This window comes from Amia ocellicauda, chromosome 18 (genome assembly GCF_036373705.1).
Source record: "Amia ocellicauda isolate fAmiCal2 chromosome 18, fAmiCal2.hap1, whole genome shotgun sequence".
NCBI classification, from domain to species: Eukaryota; Metazoa; Chordata; class Actinopteri; order Amiiformes; family Amiidae; genus Amia; species Amia ocellicauda.
In genome coordinates this window covers 14411943-14435334 of record NC_089867.1, presented here as the reverse complement: position 1 = coordinate 14435334, position 23392 = coordinate 14411943, and the positions used below count along the sequence as shown (strand labels likewise).

Below are 23392 nucleotides of genomic sequence, written 5' to 3'. Positions count from 1 at the left end.
ACCAAAGTCACGTGGTGTAGATGCTGGGTTGGACATGCGCAGTGCGCGCAGGTGGAGAGAGCCGAGAACGAGCAGGAGCAGTTGCGCTGCCAGACGCTGCGTGTTTTGCTGTATAAACGAATACAATAACACAGCAGTGTGACGTCTCCTAAATATCCGTCTCGCAGTGTTTTGCCTGTATAAACGAATACAATAACACAGCAGTGTGACGTCTCCTAAATATCCGTCTCGCAGTGTTTTGAAAGCAGAGCCGCCCTCGCTGCAGAGCGTCTCCAAAGCCACGCCCCTCTGTCACACATGCGCACACAGAGCAGAGTCTGCGGGTGGAATCGATCGCAACAGTTTCAGAACCGCATGTCTCACTCACAGGTCAGACATTACAATCATAACGAGCGTAAACCTCTTATTTACGGTTATTATGTTTTTAAAAATAGTAGCTGCCTTCCATTCTCGCGCTCGCGCTGCACAGTCAAGGTTCCCGCGCTGATGACGTGTGATTGTCTACGCGAACAAGTTGCGCGGCGGTATGCAAATATAGTTTGACAGACAGGAAGGACATCCTATCATTACATTCGGACCGAATGCAATGATTGGTCGATCCTGTTTTAGTCCTGTCCCTTCCACAGAATATATATATATATATATATATATTTTCACATTTAGATCACTTAAATTATTGATTGCTATCAGGATGTGAAGAGACTTTCAACCAGTATAACAAAAAATGTTTCTGGAACAGATTGCATACCCTACCTTTAAGACAAAATTAACGTTAAAGCAGGTGCAAAAAACGAATATACATTCAACATATATAAAATATATACAAGTATTTCATTAATCTTCTCATTTTAACTAGTTAGTCCACTGAAGTTTTAGTTTCAGATCCTGGTGATGTATATTAGGATCATCTAGGGGGCAGCAGTCAAGTCTAGTATGGCTATGAGACGCAGGGGGTTGTTTCGAGCTGCTGAACTACATTTCCCAGAGTCCTCTCCTCCGCAGTGTATCCACGGAGACCGCTCACAGAGCGACCATGGCGGAGGAGCGAGGCAGCGGGCCCGCAGCAGAGCCGCCCGCCGCCCCCCAGCGCACCCCGCGGGGCCCGGACAGCCCCCGCTCCCCCAGCGTGACCTTCAGCGAGGCGGTGCACCCGGCAGTGACGGGCATGGTGTCCCAGCTGTTCGCGCAGCAGCCCATGGCGCTGAAATTTGATAAAAACATCAAGCAGGCCTTCTACAACACCGGGGCCATGATATTCGTGGCGATCTGCTGCGGGGCGTCGGTGCTGGTCTACTTCATCCTGGAGGCCTTTCTCCGGCCGCTGCTCTGGGCGGTCCTGTGCGGCACTTTCCTGCACCCTTTCAAGTACTCCCTGGCCCGGGTCGGCCGGTCGTGGCTCTCCCGCTTGCAGGACACCCGGACCCCGATCGTGCTGGGCACCTTGCTGCTGCCAGTCTGGTTCTTCAACTACGGCGTGGAGGCTCTGGGGGCCCTGGTGCTGGAGCGGCTGCGGGCGCTGCTGCTGATCGGCGCCGGGGTGCCGCTCCTGTGCTTCCTCTACTACTTCGGCAGCGTGATCTGGATCCAGGTCATCCTCGCCCACTCCTGCGACTTCATCAGCGGGGCTCTGGACTGCTTCAGTGCGGCGTGGGTGAGTGACGGAGTGCCGGGACAGTGAAACAGCTGCTTTAGAGCGCAGAGCGGAGTTTGCGAAAGCTACTCTCCCCCACATGGAAGCAATACGTGTTTATCATTTAATAAGATATTACAGTATGCACGGCACTATTAGTGCATTTTGCTCCTTGTACACGATCTGTAGCGACCTGACTTTGTGGTTACAGTGCAAACCTTTAGACGTGCATGTGTCTTAACAGCACATCCTCTTAAACTAATATTTATTTTCCATCTTCAGTTTTTTTGCATATGGAAACAATATTTAATTCACCTCAAAATATGACGATCCTCACAGTTGCTTAAAATAGTTGCCCCTTTGCCCCCCAAGAACAGCCCAAACTTAAATTCATGCCCTGTGATGTGGCCAAGACCTGCTCTCTCAAATGTCAGTAGTGAGACACCAGGGTATATATAGATGTGGCTGAGCAGGGATTTGTTAAATTGTAAGGGTAAGTTGAAGAAGCAGGGTGCCTCAATCCCGGTTGACAACTGGGCGCCTGGGGTGCAGTTCCCCACCTGTTCCCATATTGTCGCCATTGTGGCCAGCAGGAGACAGAAGGAATGGCTGTAACTTACCACCTCTCAACAAATGTTACATTCCTTTTAATGTTCCCTTCATTGTTCGTGTCTTATTATGTCAAAGATAAACATTTTAAATCAATCTGCCTGTCTCCTGTACTGCTGTAATGCCCCTCCTGGTCTCCCCAGGTTTGTACTTTAGTGGCCGGTTATGTACTGGCAGTGGCTTTTAAATGGACCCCCAGCACGGAGCGCTATCTCCGGGCCGTCTCTGTGCCAGTGTGGATAGTGCTGCTCTTCTACCTGGGTGAGTTTATATGACAGTCATCTGCTTTGTATTATACTTTGAATATATAAAATAGTATTGTTCCTCTTCTTTCTACAAGCAAAACAGCTCCATTACTAAAAGAGTCAATATTTCTGTTTTCATTGCAAACACTGAGAAATATTCTATGTTCCTGGTCAATGATGCACAGAAATGTACAGACATTCTGCTTATATTTTAATTTCTTCATGCATCTGAGTTGCATCATATTTAGCCCTCATCTTTAGTTCCTCTTAGTGGCCGTGCTATGTAGAAACTGACCACTGTGTGTACACTGTGATTTGGAGGGATTTCACAAGATGCTGACTCTTGGGAAGCATGACTGTTCCTGTAGCTCTCTCTCATGTGGATTATTCTGCTTTCCCCTTCCCTCTCTGCCTGCAGCCTCTGTCACAGGTTCCTGGAGGATCCCTGTGTTTGTCATCATAGTGTCTCTGCTGATCGTGGGCACGCTGTACGAGAGGCAACACGTCCAAGGCAAGAGTGAGTGCCGGCATTTTATTTTATCATATTTAATTTTGGTTGACTTGCATTCAACAAGGAATTGTAAAACAAAACAAAGAAAGCTCCCTGTTCAGTGCCTGAGGGGGTTTTATGCAGCTGGCCCCGCTGGTCTTTACAAGCCTGATCTGTGTTTGTGTAGCCGGGGAGCTGGCTGGCACGGTCCTGTCCGTCGCAGCCAACACCATCTTCATGGCCATCTCCTGCAGCGGTTTCGCGGCGCAGGAGGAGGAGACCTCCGGTGCCCAGCCTGGTCAGCCCGGTACGTCTGATGCCCTCTTTTTAAAGTTTTTTCCAAGTTTTCTCTGATTTAAACTTGTGTGTATTAATATTTCCCACGATGCCGTTTACCCTCAGACTCCTCCCAGGGAGAGAGCCCCAGTTCTGCCTCCGGCTCCCCCAGCAGGACGACGGCGAGGTTGCAGCCTGAGTTCCGCGACTTGCTGAAGAAAAAGAAAGCCAGTGACATCTACTTTGTGATGCTGGTGTGGGCCATCATTGCAGTGCAGATCTGGCTCAACCTCTGGATCCTGCAGCTCCTGCCCATCCCTGTGGCTGGTACACACAAACACATCTGCACACACATACTCACTCACACGTCTGTGTCTGGTGTCCGTCCACAGTGTGACGTTGCTATTAAATCAGGTCCTTGTGTGTGTGTCTGTGTGCTGTCCACAGTTTGGGTCTTGAAGAAACTGGTGATGCGTTTTGGGCTTTTGGACTTCGCTGAGCGGAGCCTGGCATCCTGGGGCACAGTAGTGCAGGGATTCGTGCGCGAGCGGCAAGATGCCCTGGCCCCTGGACCCATCAAAGGCCTGGCCAACTTCCTCTTGAAAATGGACATCAAGGTAACACCCCCCCCCACACTAAGGGACACAGAAACAGACTTCAAAATAGGTTGGTTAGTAATTTCAGGGGCAGCATGATTTTGTACAGGTCTGAGTCTCTTTACCTTAGAAAGTTCTTGTACCAAACATGACACCCAGAGTTCACACAGTCCATCTACGCATGTGCGTGTGTTTGGAGATAGACAGGCTTGTGGCACTTTGGTGGCGGTCCCTGTTTCAATCAGAAACTGTGAAATACTGAATGACAAGATGAGAGAAGCAAAATATCACAATCGTGTTTTTTATTTTTATGATGATGATTAATATTTTTTTCCTTTCAATCGCCCTTGATCTTCCCATTTTATAGTCCGCAGTGAAGGGCTGATTGTCAGCCAGTCCTGTATTTACCCCACCATTGAAGCTCCCCTCCACGGTCCGTCAGTAATGCGCAGTGCATTGCCAGTGTTTGAAGTCATGAGATTGTGTGCCTTTCACTTCACCCCCTGTCTGATTTTTCACCAATAATCCCCCAATGTCTTCTTGTCTTCTTCCCCCAAAAGCTGTGGCATTGGCTTAACAAGCAGGTAATGATTCGATGATTGTAGTCTGCAGTAACAGAGTGAGAGAGAGAGAGAGTGAAAAAGAGCACGAGTGAGTGAGAGTGAGAGAGTGAGTTTGCACACCCATTAGAAGCTTGGATTGCAGCTTAATCCATTCACTGTCACCATTCCCATTTCCTCCTGAGTTGCGGCCACAGTCATGGGCTTTCCGTTGTTTTTAGTCCTGTTAGTATTCTCTCCTGCAGGTGGCTGTGGAAGGTATTTTTCAAAAAAAAAAAAAAAAAAGTTGACCTATCTTTTGTTTCGAACTATAACATCTTACTGCCTCTGCCCAGATAAACTGTGATGTTGAAAACCACGATGGAGAAAGGTTGACCTGAGTGCTAGTTATCCAATTAGCAGTTCCCTCCCATACACACGTTTTTGTACTCTAGGTTCCCCCAAGATCTACAGAAAAATACCTTCCATACCAGCCTCTTATAATCTGGTTGGCTTGAGTGGTTGAGATGCATGCAGAGAGAGCGCTGTTTTGAACTGTTGTGGCCTGAATCTCTGGTTCTCTGGCCTTAACCAGGGGTTCTTGGTGTCTTTTATTAATGCAAAAGGTTTGTGCTTTTCCTGTATTGAACTCCAGCCTGTTATCTGTAGGTATTGTATAGTTGTAGGTGTCCTATCCTCAGGTCGGGTATCAGGGTGTGGGAAGATCAGCACAGTGGGCCCTTGAGCAGTCCTTCAAAAAAACATAGAGCTTTTATTTTATATTTTACGGTTTCCCGACTGGCAGATACTCTTTGTGAGCAATGTAATGAAAATACTAAAAACATGAGAGCCTCGAGCAGGTGGTTTGTGATGTCGAGCGGAGAAAGGGAGTTTTTTAGAGCAGGGAGAATGCCATGTGGGTGTCTGATAATAACTCCCTTCAGTGCAAGTATGAATGAAGAGACTGTTGCAAATGAAAATCAGCTGGTTAAAGAAAACAAATTGGTGTCAAGCCAGTTTGCATATCTCCTTCTCTGTGGATGGTGTGCTTACGTCGGTGCCCTGCTAGGGGTGGTTTGCAAAAAACATTGCTCTGCCCTGTCTTGAGTGGCATTAGTGCATAACATGGTATACTTAGGGCATCCTGTCAAATAACTCACACATCAGAGTGCATTGGTGTCCAGGGATATCTCTTGGATGGGTGTTTCTTTAATAGTGTCTTTCTTTCCAGCAAGACCGCTATACAATACTCAAAAGAGTTATTACCTAATGTGTTTTTCACTTTTTCACATGTTGAATGCTATTTTGTATATGGTGTGCATGGTGGTGGTGGTGTTGCTGCTGGTTATTCTTGCTTGAACAGTTCGCCATGAAATTATCCAGCAAAACTAGCTTCAGTTAGGATTTCTCAGTTGCAATTGTGAAGATGTAGAACTCTTAAGCTAATGCATTGAAAAAACAACTCTATATAACAGAGTCATAATGGTAATTGAATGATCTATTAATCAAACCATTAACGAGCAATTATGCTGCACTGGTATGGATTGGAAGGGCCGGTATTTCACTGTGCATCACATTGCAGAAGAGACGCGTTTCCTCTTTAAGTGAGATGATAGGTTCTTTATCGAGGTTAGAGATAATGATTATTTTATGAAGTGTGGAGTGCTGAGACTGGAGGTTGCCACGCTTTGTTTTCTAAGCAGATCCCAGCCTGTTTTGATCTCAAGCTGAGTCTGTGCTCTAAAGTGGCGGGTGCGTGTGGGGTTGTGAGTCACACTTTGGTGTGGGATAGGATGTCTTCTGTGATCAGAAGAGTGAAGCTGAGGTTGTGGTGAGCCTGTGGTGGCGGTGCACTGGAGAACAATAGTGTCTTTCTCCATTACCTCACAAATGGGAGAGGGGTTACTATGGTGCAGTGTAGTTGAGAAGGAAGAGCAGCTACTGTTTTTATGGATGGTCAAGAAGCATAAATTCTGAACCACCGTAGATCTTGGACAAATGTGTCTGGCTTTCTGCATGGATGTATTGGGGCGGTTATGTCCCATGATGCATACATTTGCAAAAGGCTCAGAAATTGACACATACAGGAAAACAACAGGGATTTAAAGCTACTACTAATACCTGAAAATAAACCCTAATAATAATAATATTAATCAATTGAAACAGTCCAAAATGGTCTTTTGGGGGCTTTAACCACACTAAATGTGCAAAGTGGTTAACAATGCCGGACATCACAGAGAAACCTGAGTGACGTGGCCCTCGTCTTTCAGCCAGCCAACCAGCCAGCCAACTGTCCAGTCCTGTAATTAATCGGTCCAGGCTTGTATTTGTATTTATTTTAATATAACAAACCACCTTTTTGTGTAGAACACAATCTCAGAGAGTCCCATAAACTCTCAATACACGAGAGATCTAGAAATGGACGTTTGAACACATCGCTGAGATACAGGGTGGGCTGACTGGACAGCAGTCTGTCGCAGTGTTATGAGCAGACAGTCAGTGCAAAGGAGGTTATGACTCCAAAATATGCCTTTCCAGTTAGTCTCTTTTCATATATTTTGGCACCTAGTGCCTGCCTACCTGTCTGCCTGGGGCTGGTTGCTTATCAGAAAGTCTGGCTGCTGGTTTAAGCTGATTGGGTTGACACACCTCTCTCACTGTTGGATGGACAGTACAGCAGTCTGGTCACAGGTTTCTCCAGGTGTCTGGCCACAGTTTAACTCCCTGGGACAGCTCCTGACATTTTCTCCAACTTTTTCCTGTTCTCTCTCTCACTTTCCACCTCTCTGCCATTCTCTCTCTCTCTCTCTGTCTGTGCCACTCCCCGACTGTCCCCTGCTGGCTCCCACTCTCTCCCCTGCAGATGATCGTGTGGCTGGAGCGCTCTTTGGACAAGCTCATCAGCATCTTTATCATCTTCCTGCTGGTCATGGGGACTTTGCTGCTGGCTCTGCTCCTTACTGCCAAGGTAATCTTCTTTAAGGAGGAGAAGATGTATTTCATAAGACTGGAGGCAGAGTTACTAGCAGGCTAATCTTTCATAAATACAGACGGGTGACAAATTTAAAGGAAAAACCTGAATAAATGAGTGGAGGAACATAACTAATGCAAATTCTTTACAAAGGTGTACTGCATGATACAATTAAGCAATTAACATCCTATCATGCTCTGTGGCATGTATATAAATGCTGAGCAGGCCCAGTTGACCTCGATTGTGTGTCAAGATGGCAAGAGGAAAGTGACTTTGAAAGAGTGTTCATTATTGGGGCACGAATGGCAGGAGCTTCAGTCACAAAGACGCTCAACTGGCTCGTGTTCTGGACAAGTGGGCGAGTGCATGTGTGGTGACACCAAGAGAATGGTACAGGCCGGTCCGGAGGCTCTGTTATCTGTGGGGGGCATTTTCCTGGCATGGTTTGGGTCCACCAGATCTCAACCCAATTGAACACCTAGGGGAGATTCTGGGCCGACGTGTTAGACAGCGCTCTCCACCACCATCATCAAAACATCAAATGAATGACTATCTTTTGGAAGAATGGTGTTCATCCCTCCAGTAGAGTCCAGAGACTCGTAGAATCTGTGCCAAGAGCATTGAAGCTGTTCTGGCGGCTCGTGGTGCCCAACACCTTACTGAGACACTTTGTTGTTTTTTTTCCTTTAATTTGTCACCCGTCTGTATATACCTGCTTTTGAAAATGAAGAGGTTTTATGCAGATGCCCCCAGAGCCTTGACTCCTTCTCAGTGCTGGCCATGGTTCACTATCCTCTCGCTCTCGTCCTCATCTTCCCTGCAGGTTCACCATGAAAGCGTGCACATCATCCAAGTCACCAGCAACCTCATCAACGAGACTGTGTCTAACCACCCCGAGTGGGCCAAGTAAGAGCCCGGCCGATGTGCACCTAGATTTAAAACGTGAGCGGGGGTGATCAATTGGGGTGCAGGTCTCTGTGTGTGGCTGAATGCCCAATACAGCATTGGCAAGTTTCTCCTGTGTTCCTGTGATCACTGGGGCAGAGAGCCGGGCAGCAGATTTCAGTCATGACGTTACTTTCATTTTTAAGCAGCAGTTTCCACCCAAGGTCTGTAAGATGTATTGCACTTCCTGTTTTGTTTTTACCGTCTCTCCCAGTCCGACAATGTTTGCTTTCTCTGTGTCACAGCTGGCTCCCAGAGGCTCAAGTCGTGCAGAAGGCTCTGAATTCAGCCGCTACTAACGTTTACCAGTATGGACGAGAGTGGATAACACTCAAGGTAGAAAGATGACTGTGACCATGTGTGTTGTGTATGTAACCCAGTCTGTCTTTCTTCTAGCTCAGGTCCTCTTCTCAGGACATCCATGCGAAGGCGGACAATATAGGATCAGGGGTGGAGCGGGCTGTGATGAATGAGCTTTTCTGTCGTGTCTCTTTCAGCTCCACAAGATGCTGGGCGAGAAGGTGAACAACACAGCGGTGATCGAGAAGCAGGTGCTGGAGCTGTGGGACCGGCTCTACCAATCCTGGTTTGTCAAGGTGAGACACACAGGAGCCGCAGAGACTCCCCTGCGGAGGAGGAGCAGAATGATATACCCGTTATACCCATCTGTGTTCTAGAACAGCTTGAGAGGCGGCCATATACCATTCGGAGTTCTAGATCAGTTTGAGAGGTGACTCTATAGAGTTCTGCAGTCTAGATCAGTTTGTTCATGATACCAACCATATCTACACGGTACAGCCATGGGGAGACGGGGCACACTGTGTTACTGGGTCCCTCCGTTCTTGTTCACAAGTTTAGTGGACATGACTCTCTCTGTCTTGCAGAACGTCACCTCTTCGGGTCGGCACCGAGGTCAGAAGTCATCCATTCACCGTCACAACAGCTGGCTGGGGGACATCCTGGACTGGCAGGACATCGCCTCCTTCGTGCAGGAGAACATCGAGACCCTGCTGTCTGTGAGTGAGGGAGGACGGGGGGGTGGGCCGTCTGTTTGAGTATGTGTGTGTCTGTGTGGGAGGGGACAGAACAGCACTGCTAGCAGACCTAAAATGTCCAGAAATAAACACGCATGCACGCGCACGCACACACACACACACACACACACACACACAATTCTCCCCTGAAACAAAATGATAATTAGCCGTTTGACAGGAGCCATGACCAACAACCTGCTTAAACTGTGATAGAGGGTGATATGCAAAAACTCTCTCTCCCTCTTTCTGCCTCTCTCCTCTGTATCTCTCCCTCACACTGCTAACACCCTCCCTAACTCTCCCTCACTCTCTGGCTGCAGATCCTGGAGTCTCTCTGGATCGTGATGAGCCGCAATGTCAGCCTGCTGTTCACCACAGCCACCACCCTGCTGACTGTTTTGTTCCACAGTGGGACGGCCCTCCTAAACTTCGCTCTTTCGCTGGTGAGAGCAAGACATGGCAGTTGTTACATCAGTGCTAGTAGTGAGATCAGATCCTCGGAACTGGACTTGGGAAAGTTGTTTCCTTCCTTGTTACTAATAGTGCTGTGATGGATGATTTGGTAGTAATGCACTCCGGTGGAATGAGAACCTGAAGAGACTGTTGCCTCCCAAGACCAGGGCTGGGCGCCTCTGCTATAAATCAGCTGTGTGCTGTTAGAACAGCTTCCTCTTGGGGGTTGTTGCCCCCTTGTGGACAGATAGGGTAATAATACAAGGGATGCCACCTGCTACTTGTGTACAAAACACAATAGCCTCAATTAATAGGTTTTTTTACTCTCTCTGATGAAAAACATGGTTAAAGTTGCCTCCTGTTTATCCTGTTGATGTGCTCTCCTCTCCCCCGCTCCAGGTCATCTTTCTGACCACCCTGTTCTACCTGCTAAGCTCCAGTGGGGAATACTACAAGCCTGTGAAGTGGGTGATCAGCCTGACGCCGCTGTCCCAGCCTGGACCCTCGTCCAACATCGTAGGCCAATCTGTGGAGGAAGCCATACGGTCAGTGTAACTCAGACTCCATCAAAATCCCATACCGCACGCACTCACTCACTCGCACCAATCCCTGATTATTTTCAGTTTTTTATTCAATTGTTCTACTTTTACTTGTTCTACAAAATGGCTATTGAAGACCAGTCCCTCCGGTTTTGCAGTTTACTGTAGTAAAGGCGTGTGTGAGATGCTTATTCTGAGATGCTTGCAGTGCCCTATCAGAGCTCCTGGAGGTGTCCTGTGATTTATTTGGTTTCCTGTTCCCAGCGCCTGCCATTGGAAGCAGATCTGCACAGCGGGTGGGGGGGACTTCTCGTGTTGTTTCCCGTTCCCCCCCGAGCCGCTCGCCTCTGTGAGCCGAGCTCCCCTGTGCATCTCATCAGTATTGATTACAATCAACAGGATTATCTGAGGAATCATTAGCTTGACGTTCACCTTTAATAGGAGATGCTTTTAATCAAGGCTAGAGCAACCAAGCACAAGTTTAATTAAAGTGCTCTTTACATGATCAGCTTGTGACAGGCGTTGCTGGGTGGGGGTGTGTGTTGGGGGGGCGGGCTCTACAGCAGCCTTGTTAAAGATATTTTCTGTGGCACACTTATTATAATGTCTGGTAAGCTTTTTTCTTTCAATTTAACAGAGTTGTGGTTAATAATTCTAAAGGCTCGGAGTGCATTGACTGGATTCATGTTAGATTTTATGAATGTCTGTAAGGAGCCTTATCTCAGTTGGAGCTCCTCGGTGCCTTGTCCAGTAGACCCTACAGCGCCGGTCACTTGCTGATACCCAGGGGCGAGTGTGGTCAGGGCTGGGAGGCTACAGGCTGTCTGGGCTCAGGGGCTGCCTGTGCCCCAGTGACTACTGATACTGCCAGACCCCTGAAGCACTGAGCTCGTCTAGTATCGGGAAGAGAGATGTCCTTGCTCTGCCACATCTGAAGCATGCTCTGTGCTTTCTGCTGGCTTTGTCAAGAAGACTCAAGAGTGGGTGTGCCGCTCCCTAGCCAGTGCCATGGGCTTCAGGGGTTAAATAGGGTCAAAGATCATTGTGGGGGATACCCACAGTGGATTAAAAACTGGTTTGCTTGGTTGTTAAAGGGTATTTTGTTCTGTCCTCCTACACTTGCACTCAAGGTGAGGGGAGTACTGCCATATTTTCAATCTTGGACAGTAGCAACAGAGCTCACTTGTACCAGTTCAATCTCTGAGCTTTTTTTATTCTACTAACAGATTGCTTTCCTTGCTTGAAATGCAAATGGATTTATTATTACTTAGTATATGGAGAGAGAGACTGTATTTCAGAAGTATTATTCCCCGGGCATTGCAATGCAATTTCCATTACCCCGCCGTCCATCTCTGCCAAGCCCACTGTAATTGTTGTTCAGAGAAACATGTTTAATATGTATAATGCATTTTGCTGGGATCCACGTTCCCCCTGCACATGAGGGCCACGGAGGGGCTGTGCGCCTGTGATAAAGTCTAAGCAGATTAGACTGAGCGGATGAGGAGCAGGCTGCTCTTGAGGCATGCAGAACTGGTGCACAAGCACAAATAGCGATTTGTTCCAACTCTTAATTGACGTTCCACTGTGTGAGAGACGCCGACAGGAGAGGGTGACCGTTACCAGTCATTCCTCATGAGATGGAGTCCGAGATGGGTTCGCTCCTGTCCTGAAATTGGGCTGCCTTCAAAGTTTGCGACCAGTTTTGATTTCAACAGTATCCGGTACTTACTTTTTTCTAGGGCTGTTTCTAAGGAGCAGGAACAGAATTAAGAATTACAGCACTGAACTCTGGGAAGGGAATTCTGGAATCCTTTGGCAGTGCTGGTGTAGGGGACAGTTGCTTTATCCTCTATCCTCTGGGCACTTGTTGTGGTCTAATGCAGCTCTGTATTGGCTCTGATCTTATTTTTTCCCCCTTTACTTATGAGCCACAGGGGTTGAGTGTAAATGAGCGGATTTGGACTGCTTTCTCAATTGCCAAAAAATGAGATCCACATTCAGTTTGACAGTCAGTCCTGCGCAGAGATCACATGACACGCACACGGAAAACGCTTCCCTCGGTGCCACACTTGTGCTCTGTAGATGATGAGAGAGGCAGGAGCTGCTGGGTTAACGGGGAGAAGTGTAATTAAGCAACTTTGATTTGCAGCATCTTGTTAATGAGACGGTTCCGCCGGGAGCTGGCATCAGTCATGCTCAGGCAGGATCGAGTCGGCTATTTGTTTAAAAGAAAATTAGGTGATTGTGAAGCACAAGCCATTTGCAATTGAAATTTCAAACCGAACGACCTGACCTGCATGAAATACAGAGGAGGCGGCCTGGCTCTGCCTCCTGCTTGTCTGGATACTGACCAGCACCCAAGTTCCCCTCTCTGTGTGCCTGTCTTTTCACAGATCTGGTCTTTTTCTCATGGCGGTGATGTGCATGTAGGTGCCTCTTAAAATAAACATGCATTAAACGCCATTCTCTGTTCCCTCTCTTGTCTTCACAGAGGGGTGTTTGATGCCTCCCTAAAGATGGCGGGATTCTACGGGCTGTACACCTGGCTCACCCACACAGTCTTTGGGATTAACATAGTCTTCATCCCCTCCGGTGAGTCGCCCACTGGTCGGCAGGAAAGGTCAGAGGTCAAGCGTTGGCTGGTAGTTCTGTAGTCTTGCCCATGGTCTTGTTGGCAGGGTATGAGGCCTGGTCTGCCGTCAGGTGATCACAGAGGTCTGACCTACCTGCGAATCGTGAAGTATACACCTGTATCCGGTCTCCTTTTTATTTACATGTAGGAGAAAATGGCTTCTGACACCAAAGGGAGTAGCGATTTGGTCATTTTGCGATTTGTGAAAAGGTCAAGGTTTGGTTTTGGTCTGGTTCTTTCAGAGACCTGTGTTTCATGTCATCTCTGTTGTGGACATCCCTCTCAGGTTTTGCTCACAGACACGATGAACGCGACTCCATTCTTTGCTCAGAAGCAATATTGGTAATAGTGGTAATGAGATGGGGCGGCTGTGTTTTCTTTTTTTCCTGAGGCAGTAACCGATAACGGAGAGATAAGCACTGATAGAGTGCGGTGGAGGACGAGTGCACCAGAGTGCCATTCAGTTTGAGAATTCAAGAGCAGAGGAAGCCGTCCATCTGATAAGAAGCATGTGAATTAAACAGCCCAGATCTTTCTCTCTGCGGAATAAAACGTGCTCGTCTGTGTTTTCCTTGTCTTGTGCCTCTCGGTGCGGACGGGGAGGCGGCGCATACGTGCCTGCAGTGAGAGTGTCTGCCAATTGCATTTCCCCGGTGCGTGCCAGTGCAGAATGAGAAAATTGAAATGGAAGATGGAAGCAAAGTGGTAACACAAGTATCTCAACTGCAAAGCGGGGAAATGTGCTCCTGGGGGGTTCGTACTGATGCAGACGGGCAGTAAGGGTCATCAGCGCCTTGGTGATTCTCTTTATAATTTTCTAGTGTGAGAAAACGGATACTTTGATAACGGCCTTGCTTCCTTCCCCACTGATGTCTTGTGAACGCAGCCTTTCCATGCAGGGCAGAGCCACACATCAACTCACACGCTGGCTGACACAGTTCAGTAAAACAGGCTGGGTCTTTCAGCCTTCGAATGAAATGTTTTTAGATGCCTTTGTGCTGTGCCCTTTTTTGTTCTGCATTTTATCCTCACTCTCCATTTTCTCAGTTAAACCTTTCCCCTGTCTATTACTCTCAGGCTACTGTGTTGGTTTAGCCACAAGGGATAAAGAAAATGAAGGCGCTGCAACCTTTCGATTCCCTTGGAAATGTAATGATTACGATAATCCGATAAATAATACGGTGCAGCGACCTGTACTGCGGCAGTTCCTATTGTCACCGCAGTGACCTGAAATTCATCTTTTAATGAAACGCAGAACCGGTTTTCTGTTGCCGAGTCACACGGCGTTTCTGTTGAAATGGTTGAAAGCTTTGCCGAACAGCTTGCGCTCCCCCTGAGCTGCAGAATAATGCAGCATTCCTCTAGGGGCTGCTGGAAGCCTCAAGTGGGATATTGCCAAGGACCTGTGGAAGCGCCGTTCCAAGAATGCAAACCGAAGACTGGGAGACGGACAGATTTCGAATGTCGTGGAATGAGCTTTGTTGTGTTGGGGGGAAATAGCCCTGGAAGAAACAGCAAGAAGAAGAAAAACGTCAACCGAAATAAAATATTAATGCATCCGTGGTGATTCTATTAGAGTAATTAGGCTCAGGTGGTCTTCAAGGGAAGCTGTGTTTTGCAGTGGAGTTTCTTTCCGAGAAACTAGGAACACAAAACTGCACATGCTATTGCAGGCATATATTAGCTCTGCTGTCAACTCCACACCTCCCTCTCGCCCTTGTTAACTGGGCTGAGTCTCGGCTTCCCTTGTCCTGCAGTGCGCTGTGTTTCTGGTCGGTCTCCCCAGCAGTCTGTTTCTTTGAGGCCGCCTGGCAGAGACCACTCTGTTCAGATGGCATCGCATTAGGTAGCACATTAATCTCTAAACTGGAAGAATACCAGCGCTTTTCTTTTTTTTGGGGGGGGGGTGGGGAGGTGATACCTGGGGCAGCCTGTCCCCTGTTAGGAGAAACCGAGAATGATTTGTGGCAGACTAGATGAGTATCCCTTCAACAATTTGGCCTTTGAAATTATTACAATTATTTTAAAAAATCCATGCCAGTATGCCAGGTATCGCCGCCATTTATAGAGTGGAAAACCTGATTTATTATTTTATTTCCTCCAGATTTTGCCCTGCTGAACATGTATTGCCATCTGGTCCCCCCACGGGGAGTCTGTGCTGCTGGTGATATAGTCTTTCTGATTAGACCCAAGGCCATAAAGAGCCATCTGCTTAGGGGACAGTGTGCACCCCATAGGAGCTGCAGGGAAAGACCCGCTGTGGTGACCCAACGTGCAGATCCCTGCAGGAACCTGCCATCTATTCGAGGGAGAGTTTCCTTTGGGAATGGGCAGACACTGAAGGCCTACTTTTGTAATGGTCTCACTGTTTGTAATCCAGTATAACCACCTCTTACTCCTAGCTGTGTATTACTTGCCATTCCTGGAAGCCAACAGGGTTTTGCTCTGTTGTTGTCGGCTCTCACCAGCATTGAGAGCAATCAAACAAACAACAAAAACACAACAAAGAACATACGTTTGTATCTTTTACTGGATGCATCTCGCTTATTTTACTGCACTTACTGCTAATGGTTTTCTGTTGATGCGTGTTTACTCTGTAAATGATTCACGTGCTGCTTTAATGCCAGGTGCAGCCGTGTCATGTTGGGGGGGGGGGGGTGCAGGCTGGTGGAGTGTATTATTTTTCTTTTGAATGCAGTGCAAAATACATATGGCAAACGGGGCTCTTACACTGGAGCAGGGGAGGCGGTCTTGATGTCTGTGCGTCTCTTTCAGCCCTGGCTGCCATTCTGGGTGCGGTTCCCTTCCTGGGCACGTACTGGGCGGCGCTGCCCGCGGTGCTGGACCTGTGGCTGGCACAGGGAGAGAGTGTGAAGGCTGTGCTCCTGCTCATTTGCCACCTCCTGCCAACCTACTTTGTGGACACGGCCATCTACTCCGACATCTCCGGGTAAGATTGACCACGGCCCTCTGTGTAACCTCTGTGCGGCCTACCACAATCCCCTACCACAGAGGTCACCGTCGGCCTCGAAAAATGTTGTGTGTGTGTCAGTGAGTGAGTAACAATTAGGTCTGGATTTTACTCTTTGAAAGTTTTTACAGAGAATATAGTTAGAGGTATTTTCAAAACTTAATATTCAGCTTTTCCTTAAAAAAAAAAAAAAAATCACTTTGGCAGTAGGCTTAATGCATATTAAAAGAAAGGCATTAAGCAAATGAGTGGAAAGAAGATGTGAAATCTTATTAAGTGCACTAAGCCAAACAGCCAAAGGATATTATGAATTAAATATACAGCATAAAGATTTTCTTAATGCAAAGTCAAGTTTCCTCATTATTATAAATCAGTGCTGCACGTATTTGGTTGTCAGTATTGGACTCTCTTCTGTTTTTTTTAAACCTTTAAGCCATTGCTTGCTTTAGAACTGGAGAGAAAAGCAGAAAACGCTAAAATAGTGCGTACAATTTGATTTTAATTCAGACCTGTTATGGACTGAAACCCAGATCGTTATTTTGTGCTCAGATTTCGACCGTGGATCTTGGCTGAAACCCTCGGGATGCTGGCGGATTTGGGGCAAGGGGGTTGATTTATGATGAAGCTTTTGTATTTTGTATTTGTGCTGTGTGGCGAGTCAAATTGCAGATCATTGAGTGATCTGTGTGTTGGCAGTGGTGGGCACCCCTATCTCACCGGCCTGGCGGTGGCAGGAGGGGCGTACTACCTGGGCCTGGAGGGAGCCATCATCGGACCCATCCTGCTTTGCATCCTGGTGGTGGCCTCCAACATCTACAGTGCCATGCTGATGAGTCCCAGCAGCAGCCAGCCCACCCCCGTGCAGCCGCCTTGGCCCGCACACCCGCCCAGGTGAGACCCCCACTGACGTATGGTACCTGGCCGCCAGCGCAGGCACGCTTCTATACCAACAGTAATCAGGACGCAGCAGAGGGAAACGTCTTCCTTTACGACATCCTGTTTGCAGCGCTGCCACGGCTCCCGCTGTGCAGAAAGTCTCCTGAGGGCCACTTGAGCGGGGACGGAGCGTGTCCAGTCTGCTGCTCTAGTCTTTAGGAGGGAATTTCATAGTTGGGTAGAAGGTGTCCAAACACAGAGACTCAGTCGGTGCTCTGATCTGATGCAGTGCGCAGCTCGAGTGATCGCTCTTGTAAGTTCGTCGCACATTTTCAGAGCCAGCTATGGTAATTGGATCACTTTTAATGTGCCTCCTAACTCTTCCTAGCTTGAATCACTTGTGTATATATTATTCAACACTTGTTTTTGAGCTCCTGAAACTGAAACGCCTGAAACCATTCGACATTCTCGGCTTATAAACGACTAATGGGACGCTTGAGGCTAATTCTCTGGAATAGGTATTTGATAAACTGAAACATTTTATTTCAAATGTATCTTTGGCCAAAACATAATAAGCAATCTGATCGATCCCATCCCCCTAGCCTGTCTATGTCTATTGGATGTCCACACGTGTATATAAAAATAAACCTGCAGATTTACTGCTTTCGATGATCAGCCATTTTCCCCGAAGTCATTTTCCCATTTTCAGTAAAGCTGCAGGGATGTTCCTCTCTGCCATCTGCAGCTGTGTTGACTGCGAACCGTGGATTAATATAACCTTAATGAGAAATGGGACAGGCTCATCTGAGAAATGCAGAAATGCTATTATTTGTAAAGAAAAACCTACGCTAAAGAAAAACACTAAAGCTATGATTAAGCTACTGTAATATGGAGCCATGATCTCTTATGTACTTACTTTTTCCAGTTTTGTAAGGTCTCGTGTTACTATTGTGCATTCCTGCCTAATACTGTCATCTGCCAAATGTTTCCCTTCCAAAAAAAATGCATTTTGTTCTGACTAATGTTTTTTTCACAATAGTTTATACAGCTGAGCTAGTTGTAATCTTAATACCTGTATACATTTGTTTTTGCATTCTTGAGGAAAAACCCTTTCATTTGTATTCACCATCTAGAACGGTCTGTGTGTGTTTTAGGAATTCAAACTTTTTTAATTTTTTTATTTTTAAGTAAAAATTGCATTCTTCTTACGCTCACTATCGCTGCCCCTCCCTCCTGCTCCAGGCTTTTTGCCGACAGTCCCAGTGCGCCGAAGAAGGGGGTGGAGTGACGCTCGGGTGGGTGTGACCAAGCTGGACCCGGGGACGGCCGCTCCTGATTGGCTGTTCCGAGCTGCTTGCTGATGCCTCGCGCTTCCCGTGTGCCAATCGGAGGCAGCCCTGCACTGTCCGCTCTTCATCACCTCACAGCTGCTGGCCTCCCTCCTCTGCCCTGCGCGTCTCAGGTGGGAGAGACCTGGTATTTTTTAGCGCTTTAAGAACTCCCACCCCACTCACCGGCAGCCATACAGCTTCACAGGAAACATTAGCTGTTGTTTTTGTCGTTTTTACAGTTTGTGTGTTTGTAATAGACTTGGCTATGGAGAGACATAACAGCAGATGCCGGCGAGTTTGACTGCAGCTTTTTACACTCTGTAGTCTGTGTGACTTGGTACTACTGGGCACGCAATGCTCACCCCACGCCCGCCTCCCGTTGTGTTGGGCACTCTTGAAACGACAGACATCAGACTGTTGCCCTCAGATCAAGATTCGACAACTGGGCACTGGAACAAAGAACAACGGAACTGAACCCTGTTGGGAAAACTGTTCAACACAAGCAATAACACATGCAGACACACGCTTGCACACGTGCAAGGGGACAGTTGGCACGTTGGCCGAGGACAGGGCTGCAGTCTGTGACCCAGGCGGGGGAAGTGCAGTCCCTGTCCCTTTCCACTCCGGACCCGTGCTCCGTATTCCAGACGGGCTGCGTTTCAGACTCTGGGTTCGGGTTATAACGACAGCCACAGCTTTCTGCGTTGTTTTTGTGTGTGTGTTTAGGTTCAGTCAGTGAAAAGTACGCACTTTCAGAGCAGAAAAAGGTCCCGTCGTATTCACAGCTCCTCCGAGAGAAACGTAAAGCAGCCGCTCTCTGCTGTGCGCTGGGAAGGGAAGGTTTGTGTTGCCATTGCGAACAATCAAATTCTCTTTGAAGTCGCAGTTTGCTCAGTTCATTCTCTGCTGCCCTCAGGCTTTTGTACTATATTGTTTTTCTTGTTTGTTTATTGATAAAACCTTTTTTATTTTATTTTGTTATTTTAAATGTTTACTTTGCTGTTCTGAAGTGTCTTCTCTGTTAAATCTTTTTTTTTTGTCATACCGATTCTTGGTGCCTATTATAGTTGTGGCTGTTCATGGGGGGGGGGGGGTGAGTCATGCACACAGGATTATTTATTGCAAATGCCTTTTGAACTCCCTGATTGAGTTTCATATCTATACAGTGTTAAACCTCACTGTTTGACAGGGGAAGAATTAGAAACGCTGGCTGTGAGGGGTGTGTTAAGATGTTGAGTAGTCATAAAGTGCACTGTGTAGCAGACCAGACAGTTCACTGTACTTTTCGATATAGATACAGGTGCATCTGTTTTTATTTTGACGTACAATTACCTAGCAGTGTTACAGAGCCAGAAATAAGTCCTCGGAAGAAACAACCCAAGACATGAGGCTGTAAATATTGGAAAAGAAAAGTGCGTAGTATCAACATTTCCATTCATGTCTTTGTATTCATTAGAGTAGATAACCGGGGGGAAAGATGGTCTTTGAAACAGACTGCCTGTGCGTTGGCATATTTTGGGCGCAGAACAGCTGTGTTTTGAGCTGTGGAGGGCAACACAAGTGATTCAAACAGGAACAGCAAATCCCGTGTTAGCGTGACTGGCTTTCACCGGAGGGCACTCGTTTTTGTTGCTCTTTCTTTCCCGAGTTAAATTTTTGTGAAGAAAAGGCCAGTTGCAAGGAACGAGAAAACGGTGCCAGTCTAAGCTGAAGCATTTCTCATCGGCAGACATCTTTTTGTTTACCCAGAATGCACGTGGAGCTGAACGTGCAGCCTCGGCACAGCTCTTATAACATCTACACTCACCGGCGGTCTTATAAATGGGCTGCCATGTTGGGCTGTGAAGGGTTTCATCTCAGTTCCCTGAAGAAAAAGACTTAAACATATTGGCCTTCAGATAGATTTGCATATCACAAGTGTTCTGCTGTGTCTTTTAGCCGCCTCTGTTTGTGCTGTGCCGGTGGGTGTGTTTCTATGGCTCTGGGCTCTAGAGGTGTTCTGGCTGCTTTTGGTGACCAGCCCTGTAGTTAAGAATGGGACCTTTAAGAGTGATTTGAAATCCCCTGGGGCTGTAGGGTGTTTTTGTTGTTGAGCACGAAGTATTTGAATGCCACCACCATGATTTAATTACAACTGGTAACCCATGGATTCTTTATAGAGTTTCAATAGGAATGTGAAATGGAACAACATGTGGAAAGATACCAATTTTCTCCTTAAAGAATAAAAACAAAACGCAGGACCCCTAGCCGCCACTAACGAACAATGCTTGAAATCCGTGCTGCAGTGAGTGATAATTAGGTTTTGTGGTCCTGGCTTTCACATTTATTAGCAGCACAGCACTAAAGCAGGCTGTTCAGGACATGGGAACAACAAGTCTTAATGGAGCATGACACTGCGCCTCCGGTGTGTGAACGATAACGAAGTATAAATAGAATCTGGCTCTGGGTTGAGTTCGCCAGCCTCCTCCTTGTGCCCGTTTCTAGACAAATAGCTGAACTGATCACCTTGTAACAGACCAGGTGTGCACATCCAACCTGTTACAGTCTGTGAGGGGAGAACTCCCTGTGACCCATTTCCTAACTCATGCACTATTGAGCTGAACAGTTTCTTTTTTGCACAGGTAGTTCTTTAGATGTATTTTTGTGTGTGTACATGTGATCACAAGTGCTTTAAGGTCTGTGCTTTCTTTTATTTATTGATTTTATTTTGTGCTATAGAATTTGTGTTATAGCGACTTGTGTTGAGAAGCACCTCCAGTACATTTGCACAGTGAGCAGTCAGAGCGGACGGTCAGTCAGCTGCTCAGATCAGACACGGATTTCGAGGAGATGGAGATGGCTGAATAGCCCTCCTCTCTGGCTGCGTCTGGGAGTAAATCTTTGTGCCGTATCTCATGCAAAAGGTGGCTGGATATTTAACATGGAGATCTCTGTCCATTTCTGTAACCCGTGTTCTCAGGGGTCACAGGCATCAACAGTCTGTAGTTTTGGACTTGATTGGACTCCTGCTGGCTGCACTTTTCATGGGGGGTGTTGGTGGTTGGTTGGAGTCAGAGATGCACTGATAGGGTAGCACTGCTGAGTGAGGACAGGAAGTGGCAGCTCCGCGGTGCCTCTGGTGGACCAGCTTGTTGGAGGGGGGGGAGTTTGGCCACCTTGGTTAAAGCATTTGGCCGCGTACAGCAGGACTCCATCCTACTGAGCAAATGTCTTGGCTGTGCTTCTTTTTAAATCCGCATTAATTAAAGAATAATTGAATCCCAGACCGTATGTATTACTTACTTTCTTGAAAGGCACTATAAGCCCCTGGTGAAAATGCATCTGCTGTCTCGACCATCTTCCCAAGTCTGCTGCGTTGTCGGAGGTGAAAGCAAGGTCGGATCATTGGTATTCGTAAAACACTGACTGATTTCTATTTATTATCCCTGCTTGTCTATTAACAGCACTGTCTTAAATATTGCCATTTCATTTCTCACAAATATTCCCGTGGAAGTGTGGTATTTCCACAGTAGAAGAGGAGGATTTCGGAGCTGCAGTATTGTGGTGGAAGAATGGGACTGCTGTCACCCAAAGTGTGATGTATTTTTTAACAAAAATGTGCTGAATGAATAAAACCTTTGCAATAACTTTGGTCTCCTGTTGAAACTGAATCCTCTGCTTGACATTTTTGTTTTATCTTATCCGTGTGATTTTTGTTGGGATTTCAGTCGGCGCCTCAAGATTACGCATTTATAGTCGCCGAGGATAACTGGCTCAGTGAAGTACTGGGGGGCCGCCTCATTCCAGTGCCTGGGGTCTCCCGAGAGTCCCGGGCTGTTTTCGCTCCATCTCTGTGGTAAATCAGTTAACAATAATCACTCCATCAGCCCAGTTAAGCAAATGATTGCATTTGTGTTTTCCAGGTCACTTCTTGATTTAAAGATGCCTGTTTTAAAGCCTGGCTGTGGCGGCCCCGAGGTGGGCACTGTGGAAATCTGTCCTGCGGGGTCTTCACTGTGCCTGGGGCTTCGTGTGCAGAGGGGCACTGCTGTCCCGAGTCTCGTCAGCACTGAATAAACGGTGACCTGTGTGTGTTGGTAGTTTTGAGTTTCCCAGCTCAAAGTTTCACACTGACTCCTGCTGAAAGCTTTAAAAAAAATAATTGAAATCAATAGCCATTCACTTTCTCCATTATCATGTGCTGTGTGGTATTGAGTGCTCTTTTTATTTATTTATGTCAGATTCGGTGCGTTTGAAGGACAACGTTGAGGTTGTGGATGAGAGTTCCCTGTCATTGTGGCTTTATGATGGAGAACATCGTGAAGTAGGCCGATGGGCTCCATTCCTTCAGCAGTGCTTTACAGAGTGCATCTCATTAGTGTGTGTGTGTGCGCATATATAGGTTCATTTATATAGATTTACTACACAAGCTGTGTTCGATCAGTAGGAGGCGCCAGTTTCACAGTGAAATCTCCCCATAGGATGAGGTTTAGATCATAGCATTACGTAATCCTTCATTATGTAAATAAATGATTCAAGTTGCTTCAAGTGGCGTGTAACGCACTCAGCTGTCTTTGATTTGGACACAAGCCCCCCAGGACTGAGCACTGGGATTGAGAAATATCAAACCGCAACTGTGCAACAGCCTGGGAACCGGCGCACGCCTGGGCCCCGTCAGAGCGGCTGTGCGACGCTGCGAGGTTAATGCATTGTTTTAGGGCAATCCCAGTGGCTCAGCGTCCGCTTGATCTTCATCCCAGAGAAGCAGTACGAGCTCGTGTTGATTTGATCCCGTATAGATTTCGCACAGATCTACAAATCGGCCAAGAGACTCTTAATTAGCATGTGAAAGGTACAATACGATGGCACAGCCGCGGTTTCAAATCCTCTGAATGAAAACCCTGCGCTGTGCAGTAAGCCCCCACTATCATCTCCCCGGGAATACGAGTGTCGTCTTTGAACTTTTGAAGTAAATCGTGTCTGAAGTTACTTTGTGCGTCTGTTCCTCCCCGGAGTGTGTGTGTCCTATCGGGGCCCAGAGCAAGGGATGAGAGCTGAGGGGCTTGTGTTCTGGAGCACAATGGAGCTCCTTCCTTCCAGCCTCGCTCGTTTCTTTTACTTTATTGTGAAGCCGGGTCCTCCCCTGGTTACTTAAGCAAAGCTGAGCCATCGATCATGTTCACAGCACAGTCAGAATCGGGAGAAACACAGCGTGATTAATTAAATGGGGGGTTTGGGGCTGCGTCACTGAATGCTTAAGAGACCGAGGGGAGGAA

The 23392-nt window shown here is 47.2% G+C and overlaps 1 protein-coding gene across 2 annotated transcripts; it reads left to right on the top strand.

Moving 5' to 3' along the window:
* The first annotated feature begins 991 nt into the window (after positions 1-991).
* tmem245 (transmembrane protein 245) lies at positions 992-21764 on the top strand. 2 transcript variants are annotated; one of them, XM_066691515.1, is made up of 17 exons: positions 992-1651; positions 2383-2500; positions 2903-3001; positions 3162-3281; positions 3377-3577; positions 3698-3867; positions 7249-7353; positions 8180-8262; positions 8547-8637; positions 8799-8897; positions 9186-9317; positions 9656-9778; positions 10188-10333; positions 12819-12919; positions 15735-15909; positions 16600-16821; positions 18049-21764. In XM_066691515.1, the coding sequence occupies exons 1-17, from the start codon at positions 1034-1036 to the stop codon at positions 18092-18094; spliced, it is 2649 nt and encodes an 882-aa protein (XP_066547612.1). In that variant the 5' UTR covers positions 992-1033; the 3' UTR covers positions 18095-21764. The 2 variants fall into 2 exon arrangements, with proteins under 2 accessions (XP_066547612.1, XP_066547613.1); XM_066691516.1 differs by having other exon boundaries at positions 996-1651; positions 16627-16821.
* The last annotated feature ends 1628 nt before the right edge of the window (positions 21765-23392 follow it).